Raw genomic sequence first — 11,368 nt, forward strand, 5'->3', positions numbered from 1 at the left:
TAAGGAACTGCCAAACTATTTCTCCCACTGGCTGCACCATTCTACATTCCAAACAGCAATGCACAGGAGTTCCAGTTTCTCCACATCCTTGCTAACAGTTAATATTTTCTGTTTATGTGTTGTAATTATATAGTGTTTGAAATTCAGCCGAGGGTCTTTGCTGATACCAAAGTATCAGAAAATGTTTTCTAAAGAGAATAATATGCTGTGTTATAAAGGACTCTTATATGTTACCTGATGCCCTGCAATCTATTTTCTTAGTAAGAAGAGGAAATTCTCTTTACCAGCCTCAGTCCGCTTCATCCACTCTTTTCTGTGTCGGTATGTGCAGGGGAGAAAGGGAACTTTGCATCTGTTTCCTATGTTGAACTGTCATAGATTCTCAGTGGATTGATTGTAAAGTACATCTCCTCTTCTTCCTCTTACTTGGGAGAAATGTCACTGGTTCTAGGTGCCACCTGGATTTATTTGGGGTGTGATGACCTAATTTTATGGAAATAACACTAGATGGAAACTTATGGGGATAGATTATTTATCTTACAGGAGAAGAGTTTTGATCAAATAGCATACTTGTTTCTTTTTTTTCTTTTTTTTTTTTTTACTTATTTATCATTTTTATTTATTTATTTATTTTTTAATTTCAGCATATTATGGGGGTACAGATATTTATGTTACTTATGTTGCCCTTGCCCCCCCCCAAGTCCGAGTTTCAAATATGTCCATCCTTCGGGTGGTGCGCATTGCACTCTTTGTGTATGAAAATACCCGTCCCCTCCTCCCCCCTCCCCCTAGCATACTTGTTTCTGAGCCTTATTTTTTCTCTTAAGCAAGAAAACTGTAAATTAGGCAGCCTGTGAGGACGCTCACAGCTCTAAATGTGGGTTTAGGACACCAGATTTCTACCCTTACTTTCTTTTTATTTCTCTTGTGCAGGGATCATGGCCCAAGTAGCAATGTCCACCCTGCCTGTTGAAGATGAGGAGTCCTCGGAGAGCAGGATGGTGGTGACGTTCCTCATGTCTGCTCTCGAGTCCATGGTGAGATGGCCTTACTGCTTCTGTCTAATTCCATAATTGGATAGGATCGTGCTTGTGGATGAGGTTGATTGGTTTTTGTATAAAATATAATTTTATATTTTTTAGTTTTAATGAGCAGGGTTTTTTTTCCCTTTAATAATAGTTATGGATTTAAGCCTTTCAAATTACATTTTATTACCATCTTCAAAATGTTCTTAACTTACCTAAATGTTTAATTTTTTGCATTTATGCTCAATTTTTTTGCTATCAGTATCTTAGACAGTCACTGTTTTGCAGGTGTTAACTTGAATTTGTGTATAATATTTGAAGTTACTCAGAATGAGTTTGTATGTTAGCGTATGGTGCCGGTGTTTTATTGTATCTGTATAAAGATGATTGCTAGAATTTTGGGCCATAAGGGCATATTTACTATTTTATATCTATTTATTTTATTTTGCTTATGCATTCATGATTGGCTTTTCTTTGCTACCTTTTATTAAATTGTGTATCATTAGCTCTTTAGGAAAAAAAAAGTCTATTTTATGCATAATTATAGTGAAATGTTAAGTATTACTGCTATAGTTTTATATTTATGTTACTAGGATGGTAGTAATACAATTTGTTTATCATGTTTTTATGGGCATGTAGGTGGAAACACAGTATATGATATAAAACATATTAGGCTTAGGTATTTTCCAACACATTAAAATCAAATATTTGAAGCAGAGGAGGCTATGCATTTTCCCTGTCTTAAGTGGCTGACCAACTAGCAGCTAGTGTTTAACCGCACAGAGCTCAGTGTGACATAGTATGTAGATTTCTTTTTTTGCTTTTCTATTTGGGGATTTTTAAAAACTGTTTTAAGAATTTTATAAAACTATCTCCTTAAAGAAATTTTAGAATGGTTATTGGTTATATACTGTTATTTTATGAATGTTACTTATTTCTGCCTTGTGATCATAAAACCAACCAAAATTTGTGACTGTTAATGTTAAATGAAAATTTAGAGATTAAAGGCTATTCCATTGATAATAAAATGCATTTCTTTAATTCTCTTTTTACATAGAGTACCATAGGGTCACATAAGACCCATTCTCTTCCTTAGAATTTCTTTATACTTTTCTTGCCTTTGGCATATTCATTTCATTATTCCCAGCCTTAATTTCTTCCTTCCCAGCAGAGAAGTAAGCCTATCTTTCCTCATATTCCTTGTTGTATATTACCAAGTGTAATTATAGGCAGATAACACTAAGTTATTGACTGGCTTGTTAGAGTGCTAAAGAAACCAAGGCTGGCTTCATCCTTTCCTTGGCCCATAGAATTCTTTGATCTAATCCTTGGATAGTACATGAATCTTGCTTTCCTGTTTCATAAATACTGCCTTTGGTGACAGGGTTGTCCAACTAAGAGTGTGGATAGTGCAGCAAGAATGCACCCTCATTTATCACAAGGTAAGTAAATAAGAGTTCCTTACAGGTGAGCAGCCATAGCACATACACAAATGTAATGTAACAAAATTACAGTACACCATCCTTCATGCTGGGGACAGTGTTGGCTCACCTCTAGGTCAGAAAGTTCTTTACTGTGGCTTTATTATAGTTCAAAAGATTTCTGATCATCTTAGTAGCTATAAAACTATTTTTCTAGATAACACTGTAAAGCAATATTATGGAGAAATAATTTCCATTTAAGAAATTAAAGGGTAGTTATTATACAAATCAAAAAGAAAGAGGAAAGCTATGGTTTTCAACAACCGATACTGAGAAAATAGGCTATTTTGTTTAAAAAAAAAACTTTAATTTACGGTTTTCATCCTGTGCAGTTCAAGGATGCCAAGTCAAATTCTAGATGAGTAAAAACATATTAAGATAAATAAAAAACTAAAAAGTGTATGTAATTATTATTTAATTCCATAAACAGCTTTTCTGTGCCTAAAATAAGTGGGGTACTTTTATGGATCCGTAGGGAAACACTAACACATTGGAAAAATGGGCAAGGGATATAATAATTTACAGAAAATGATGGTACAATACTGTAATTTTAATACCATTCAGTGGAGTATTGATTATGATACTAAGATACCCTTTTTAAAGGTGTCTAGAAAAGCTTCATAGTAACATTTGCTAGGACTCTTCTTAGAAAGCAAATTTCAGTAGGCTTTGAGAATCCTGAAAATATTTACTCTAAAAGTTTTCTTTCTAAACTCTCTTTCATGTCTCTGACTCTCTTTTAAGAAAGTCATTCAAGATGCACATAAACATTTTGTTCCCAGGTTATTGCTGTAGTGTTACTTTTAGGAGGGAAAATTAGAATCGCCAACCTTTACAATAATGTTAGCACTAAATGGATTGCAGTATATCCAAATAATGGAATATTATATGCTATATAAAGTTTTTAAAGAATATTTAATCTCATAGAAATTTACTCAGTAAAAGTCAGTAAGTAGTATACTCACCTAAATGTGATTCCAGTTGCATATTCGTAGGGAGATACTTCTGGAGGTGGAACTGTGTAGTGGATGTTACGATGTGGGTTTCAGACATCCTCCTGCCCGCTTGCAGGACTCATGGCACCAGTGCCCCCAGCTGCTGTGAGTGTTAGGACCACCTTGCTCGAGGTCTCCCCCTGGGGGAGGGCCGCCCCAGCTCCTACACTCGGGTGGTGGAGCTGCGTCAGTGTCAGTGCTCAACTCTTCCTCTGCCCCGTCCTGCCTCCCATGCCTCACAGCCGGTGTGAGAGTACTCCCCGCAAGCCTGTGTGAAATCTGACTCCGTTTCTTTAGGAATCTAACCTTTAATAGATTACGAGGGATGTCTGTTTTTTTTTCCATATAAAGTCTGTGTTGTCTTTTGTTTAAAATCAGGCAAAAAACTATTTAGAAAGAAAGGCACCTTAAAACATGGGGGACTCTCTTCTGTATATGATATTTAAGGCTAGATACAGGAACTTCATCTCATTCAGATTATGTGTTAAGACAGCTTTAAATGTTAGATTTTTTTATTCATCCGGCAGAAATGGTGCTTTTAAAATGTGTATGTAACATAAGATTTGCTATTTGTATTGTAGTGTAAAGAACTGGCCAAGTCCAAGGCAGAAGTGGCCTGTATCGCAGTGTATGAAACAGATGTGTTCGTTGTTGGAACCGAGAGAGGACGTGCTTTTGTCAATACCAGAAAGGATTTCCAAAAAGATTTTGTAAAATACTGTAAGCATTGTATTTTTGTCTTTTGTATTTCATAAATTTTAAGCCTAATTATTTATATATAAGGCAAGTTATGTTTTCTTCTAAAGCAGAATGAGATTTATACTAAAAAAGACTTTCTAAAATATTTATGAAGACACTTCAAAATGTTCAAAATAAGTAACTGAAATAGTAGTATGTAAAGATAAATACTGAAGAGTTTGAGAAAAATGATAAATGTTTACTGTACTATGTTTGCTTGGCGTTACTCTGGATTGGCGGAACACCATTAGAAGCATGGTAGAGAAATTGTGAATTGATTGAAAGTTCTTACTCAGATAAGCTGTTCTTTTCTTGATAAATGTTTGGTGTGTTGAAAACAAGTCTTTCACTGTGCAAGTGAGTTTGTTTAAGCACGATGCAAAGTTAAACAGTTCTCCCTAACTCCCTTAGTGGAATCACCTTATCAGAGTGTAATGAGTTTTGTAGTCCTCCATTTGGGAGCAGTGGTGAGCTTATCTGACAAAATAAGTGACACACAGTAGAGAAATTTACTATAGGGTGTTAATACCTGTGGTCTTCCACCGTATGACAGTTTTCATATCTATGTTTAACCTAACACTGTCGTTCTGTGTTAACTCATTGATACAGCATTTTCTTAAATTTGGAAAGGGACCAAAGGTTGAATGTCTACAGGCATATGCTACATACAGACATACCCTACAATGGCCTCTAAGTGTTCGAGTGAAAGGAAGAGTCCCGCACCTCTTACTTTAAATCAAAAGCTAAAAATGATTAAGCTTAGTAAGGAAGGCATGTCAAAAGCTGAGAGTGGCTGAAAGCTAGGCCTTTTGTGCCAGACAGCCAAGTTGTGAATGTAAAGGACAAGTTTTTGAAGGAAATACAAAGTGCTACTCCAGTGAACACACAAATTACAGGAAAGCAAAACAACTGTATTGCTGATGTGGAGAAGGTTTGAGGGGTCTGGATAGAAGATCACACCAGCCACAACATTCCCTTAAACCAAAACCTAATCCAGAGCAAGGTCCTAACTCTTTTCAATTCTGTGAAGGCTGAGAGAGGTGAGGAAGCTGCAGAAGAAAAGCTGGAAGCTAACAGAGCCTGGTTCATGAGGTTTATGGAAAGAAGCATCTCTCTAGCATGACTGTGTAAGGTGAAGCAGCAAGTGCTGATGTATTAACAGAAGCTGCAGCAAATTATTCAGAAGATGTAGCTAAGATCATTGATGAAGATAGCTACACTAAACTACAGATTTTCAATGTAGACAACACAGCCTTTTATTGGAAGAAGATGCCATCTAGGCCTTTCCTAGCTAGAGACAAGTCCATGTCTGCCTTCAAAGCTTTAAAGGACAGACTGACTCTCTTGTTCGGGTCTAATATAGCTGGTAACTTAAAGTCATTGCTCATTTACCATTCCAAAAATCCTAAAGCCCTTAAGAATTATGCCAGATCTACTCTGCCTGTGCTCTAGAAGTGAAACAACAAAGCCTAGGTGACATCACATCTGTTTGTAGCATGGTTTATTGAATATTTTTAGCCCTTTTGAGACCTACTGCTCAGAAAAAAAGATTTCTTTCAAAATATTAATATTACTGCTCATTGGCAATGCACCTGATTGCCCAGGAGCTCTGATGGAGATGTGGAAGGAGATTAATGCTGTTTGCATGCCTGTTAACATAACATCCATTCTGCAGCCTAGGGATTAAGAAGTAATTTTCAACTTCCACATCGTGTTATTTAAGACATATATTTTGGGCTGGGCGTGGTGGCTCACGCCTGTAATCCTAGCTCTCTGGGAGGCCGAGGCGGGCGGATTGTTTGAGCTCAGGAGTTCAAAACCAGCCTGAGCAAGAGCGAGACCCCGTCTCTACTAAAATTAGAAAGAAATTAATTGGACAACTAAAAATATATAGAAAAATTAGCCGGGCATGGTGGCGTAGGCCTGTAGTCCCAGCTACTCGGGAGGCTGAGGCAGGAGGATCGCTTGAGCCCAGGAGTTTGAGGTTGCTGTGAGCTAGGATGACGCCACGGCACTCTAGCCCGGGCAACACAGTGAGACTCTGTCTCAAAAAAAAAAAGAAATACATTTTGGTCGGGCTCGGTGGCTCATGTCTGTAATCCTAGCACTTTGGGAGGCTGAGGTGGGAGGATTGCTTGAGGTGAGGAGTTCAAGACCAGCCTGAGCAAGAGTGAGAACCCGTCTCTACAGAAAACTAGAAAAATTAGCTGGGTGTGGTGGCATGCACCTGTAGTCCCAGCTACTTGGGAGGCTGAGGCAGGAGGATTACTTGAGCCCAGGGGTTCGAGGTTGCAGTGAACTAAGATTATGACACTGCACTTTAGCCTAGGTGACAGAGTGAGACCTTGTCTCCAAAAATAATTTTTTTTTTTTTTGTAAGGCTAGAGCTGACATAGATAGTGATTTCTCTGATGGATCGAGGCACAAAGTAAATTGAAAACCTTCTGGAAAGGATTCACCATTCTAGATGCCATTAAGAACATTTGCGATACATCAGAGGAGGTCAGAACATCAACATTAACAGGAGTCTGGAAGAAGGTGGTTCCATCCTTCATGGATGACTTTGAGGGCTTCAAGAGTTCAGTGGAGGTAGTCAACATAGTTGTGGTGGAAATAGCGAGAGAACTAGAATTAGAAGTGGAAGATGACTGAATTTTTTCACTCTCATGATCAAACTTTAATGGATGAGGAATTGTTACGGATGAGCAAAGAAAGTGGTTTCTTGAGATGAAATCTGCTTCTGATGAAGATGCTGTGAACATTGTTAAAATGACAACAGAGGATGTAGAATATTCCATAAATGTAGTTGATAAAGCAGTGGCACGGTTTGAGAGGACTGACTCCAATTTTGAAAGAAGTTGTACTGTAGATAAAATGCTATCAAGTAGGCTGGGCGCGGTGGCTTACACCTGTAATCCTAGCACTCGGGGAGGCTGAGGTGAGAGGATTGCTTGAGCTCAGGATTTTGAGACCAGCCTGAGAAAGAGTGAGACCCCGTCTCTACTAAAAATAGAAAAATTAGCTGGGTGTTGAGGTGCGCACCTGTAGTCCCAGCTACTTGGGAGACTGAGGCAGGAGGATCGCTTGAGCTCAGGAGTTGGAGGTTGCAGTGAGCTATGATGACGCCCCTGTACCCTACCTGGGGCAACGGAGTGAGACTCTGTCTCAAGAAAAAGAAAAAACAACTGTCAAGCAGCATTGCATACTACAGAGAAATCTTTTGTGAGAGGAACATAAATCATAAATTTTATATGCAGTGGGAAACTAAAAAATTTGTATGACTTTGTTTTATTGTGATATTCACTGTATTGCGGTGGTCTCGAACTAAACCTGCAGCATTTCCAATGCATGCCTGTGTGTCTCTAAGATCTAAACTTTAGGTTCAATTTATGATAAACTGAGCAGATTACTAGTGAATAGAAAGTTTTGTTGATTCATTAATTTCGATTAGCAATTTTATTTTTTGTCTTTTTTCAAAACATCTATCCTCTGCCACTCTGTCCCCTCACCAATAATCTTTTAAGTTTTATGGTAGTAATCTATTTTTAAGATTTTGATAATATTTCCTGTCATTTTGAGGAATTTTAAGGCCTCGATTGTGTTTGTATATTTCCTTATACTAATGTTTTGATTATGTGTATATCAGCTGTCATCTGTCCCATGAATGGTATAATCCCACTGGCAGCTGTGTTTATATTCCCCTTCCCTGTACTGCCTGTGCTGGTGTGCGGTTCTCCAGTGGTTTGAACTAAGCATCAGGGGAATTGTCCTCAGTTGCAAGTTGTAGTCCCTGCCCATTGGTATTTATGGTTTGTTTTCATTACTAATAGTTTGATGCCGTGGAGAGAATAGTTTTTATATGTAGTTCCTAAGTACCTCATATTTATTTACTTGTATATTTATATTTTGTAGATAAGGAAAAGTAGTGGTCTTCTAAAACGTAATCGGTTTATGACACAGTTTTAGAAATTTTTGGGGAGAATTTTAAGCCCTTCCCTGGGGTTTAGAAAAGTGCTGTTCAATAGAAGTAAATATAATGTGAGTCACTCACATAATTTAAAACTTTCTACTTATGACATTAAAAGCAAAGAGAAATGTGAAATACTTTAACTTACTATATCTAAAATATTTCAACATGTAATCAACATAAAAATTATTATTGGGATATTTGGCATATTTCTTTTTTGTACTAAGTCTTCAAAATCCAGAGTGTTGTACATAAAAAACATCTTAACTTTGGCCACATTTCAAGTGCCACATGAGTGTAGTGGTTATTGTGTTGGACTTCAGAAGCCTAGAATGTTTTTTTGTAATGATAATCTTCCTGTATTTATATTGGTAGGTGATAAATTACTGTTAAGTTATCTTTTGTTTTTAAAACTACTAGTACAGTAGTATTTGTAGTATTTTTAGTTGCAGGTATTGTTGTTTCAGAGATGATTGTCATTTTATATTAACTTTCATTCAAGTCATTGATGTCTTTCAGGTTTCTTTTATTTTTGTTCTTTTTCTTTTTTTAACTGAGATCCTTCTGAATAGGTTTCTATTTAAAAAATTCCTTCATAATATTTTTTTCTTTTTTGTTTTTATAATAAATCAGAAATGTTAGAATATAGGAAAGCTATTCTTACTAAAGGCCAAATGCATATTAAGATAATGGATATGAATCTTTTATATTATTAATTATTTTACAGGTGTTGAAGAAGAAGAAAAGGCTGCAGAGATACACAAAATGAAATCTACAACCCAGTCGAATCGGATGAGTGTAGATGCTGTAGAAATCGAAACACTCAGAAAAACAGTTGAGGACTATTTCTGCTTTTGCTATGGTAAAAGCAATACATTTTAATTTTCTAAAAGATACATTATATAATTGAGTTTTCTAAAGGGTAGATTACATAATTGATTTAACAATTATATAATATACATTTTAAAAATTAAATAGATTACTTCCCAAATCCTGGGTTAATATTAGGAACAGCCTCAACTTTCCACTTCCATGTTGGAGGAACCCAGAAAAATTGTAGCTATTTGAGCTGTTTCTTTTTGACTTGGGTGCTGATCTCTCCAATACCCTGCAGAGCCACCTCTTTTAAACCAGTCACATCATAAAACAAAGCTCTTATAAGAAAACTATGAAAGGAGGAGGGGTTTTATGGTGGGGCTATACGTAAAATTTAACTCTGTGGAATGGGGTTTTAGCATCTGTGGCGCTCACTGCCTGATATACACAGACAGGCTGACAGAATACACCCATTTGTGAATGAAGGTTGTATTTACCTGATAAGTTTTCAATGAGAATATTAGCAGAAATTTTCTTGGTATTTTTTGGTAACAGTTGCTTTTGTCAGCCTTCAATATTCTGAGGCCAAATTGTGTAGGAGAATATAGCAAGATGGGATCATCTGAAAGAAAGAGAATAGTGCAAGGAGTCAGCCATTGTGCTCCCCTTTTGTGTAGGCTTTAAAGTAAAATATTTTATATAGTTTTCATTTTGGCCCTTTGGACTTGTTTCAGGTTTAGAACTTCTGCTGACAGGGAATAGGACTCTGTAGTATTTCAAAGTAGATTTGAAATGAGATATTATAAAAAAGCATGAGTATAGTTTATTGAGCCCTGATAAACTAGTGATGATTTAGTTCTTTAATCTTGCATTTAATGATGTTTATCCTCATTCTCCCTCCTCCAGGGAAAGCTTTAGGCAAATCCACAGTGGTACCTGTTCCATATGAGAAGATGCTACGAGACCAGTCAGCTGTGGTAGTGCAGGGACTTCCAGAAGGAGTTTCCTTTAAACACCCTGAAAATTATGACCTTGCAACCCTGAAATGGATTTTGGAGAACAAAGCGGGGATTTCATTTATCATTAAGAGGTGAAGTGCTTTCTCCCTTCATATCCATCAATAGTTTATTCATATAAATTTGAATATTCAGCTTATTTTAATATATTTTAAAAATTCTTATTCAGTGCAGAAGTCATTTAAATTTATGCTTTATAATACTTTCGTGTATTCATATATTTTGTTTTGTTTTGTTTTAATGCAGACCTTTCCTAGAGCCAAAGAAGCATCTAGGTAAGTGATTGCTTTGTTTACGTGATGGTTGGCTGGGTTCCCAAACCCATTTTGCCAGATTTTAATAAATTTTAATTGTTGCTCTTTTATTTTCTTTGAGAATATAATGTAAGGCATTTTGTTAAGATGTTCATATAAACCAAGAAAGGTTCATTGAGCTGAAAAAGTGATGACTTGTTTTTTGTTTTCAGCTCAGCTTCTTGCTTTATATATAAGATATATACTATCTTAGACAAGGTAGCATGAAAAAAAGTCATATCCCAGATTTGTCTTCATTTCCTAGAATGATGAGTAGGATTTAATTTAATGTCATCGAACAGGCAAGGCATTATTGGTCACAGGATTGGGTGGGGAGGGGATACACAACCGTGGTAAGCATTACAGCTTTTGAGTGCTGGTAGTCTAATGCAAGAGACAAAGTGCCTAAAATGACCATGGCAAGAGCCTAACATCCGTAGTGTGAGAACCAGTTCAGAGAAAGTTCTGTGGAAGTTCATCAGAGGTTGGATTCATTTGGTAGTTCAGGAAGGATGTCATGGTGGGTAAGAGGGCATTTGGATGGGCCCTTGAAGAAGGAGGAGGATGTCAACCAGACTTCCTTTAGGGACGTTCTCATCATTTCATTTGAAGAGAAAACATGCTAAAAAAGTAGATAGATTTATTAGAGACTTTTGAAAGTAAATAACCAGTATCATTGGAAACCTTTTAACCATGTAAGGATGAAAGGAAAAAATAATATATATACACACATACATTTTGTTTTCTGTTAATCTTTGTGTTATTCTCACTGTGTGGTGGATAGGTTTTTTAGTAGCTTTATTGAGGTGTAATTGGCATAACGTAAAATTTATCTGTTCTAAGTATATAATTCATTGATAGTAAATTGACAGTTTTAGAAATTTTTGAAGTTTTACAACCATCATCACAGTCTAATTTTAGAAAGTTTTCATTATCTCCATCTCTTATTTCATGAATGCTATAGAATTGAAATATACGGTATGTGTCCTATTGAAGTTAGCTTTTTTCTTTTTCTTTTTTTTTTTTTTTTTTTTTTT

At 36.3% G+C, this 11,368-nt stretch overlaps 1 protein-coding gene across 8 annotated transcripts in view; it reads left to right on the plus strand.

Annotated features, from left to right (window-relative positions):
- Nucleotides 1-932: 932 nt before the first annotated feature.
- GTF2I (general transcription factor IIi) overlaps nucleotides 933-11,368 on the plus strand; it is a 93,125-nt gene continuing 82,689 nt past the window's right edge. For 6 of the 8 annotated variants that reach the window (XM_012640308.1, XM_012640312.1, XM_012640310.1 and 3 more), the window contains exons 1-5: nucleotides 933-1,037; nucleotides 4,083-4,221; nucleotides 8,934-9,068; nucleotides 9,929-10,112; nucleotides 10,285-10,313. In XM_012640308.1, coding sequence (XP_012495762.1) covers nucleotides 939-1,037; nucleotides 4,083-4,221; nucleotides 8,934-9,068; nucleotides 9,929-10,112; nucleotides 10,285-10,313 — 586 coding nt within the window. In that variant the 5' untranslated portion in view covers nucleotides 933-938. The remainder of the gene's footprint in view (nucleotides 1,038-4,082; nucleotides 4,222-8,933; nucleotides 9,069-9,928; nucleotides 10,113-10,284; nucleotides 10,314-11,368) is intronic. The other 2 variants (XM_012640309.1, XM_012640315.1) reach the window with 1 other exon arrangement.

The sequence above is a fragment of the Propithecus coquereli genome, unplaced genomic scaffold, assembly GCF_000956105.1.
Source record: "Propithecus coquereli isolate 6110/MARCELLA unplaced genomic scaffold, Pcoq_1.0 Scaffold150, whole genome shotgun sequence".
Taxonomy (NCBI): Eukaryota; Metazoa; Chordata; class Mammalia; order Primates; family Indriidae; genus Propithecus; species Propithecus coquereli.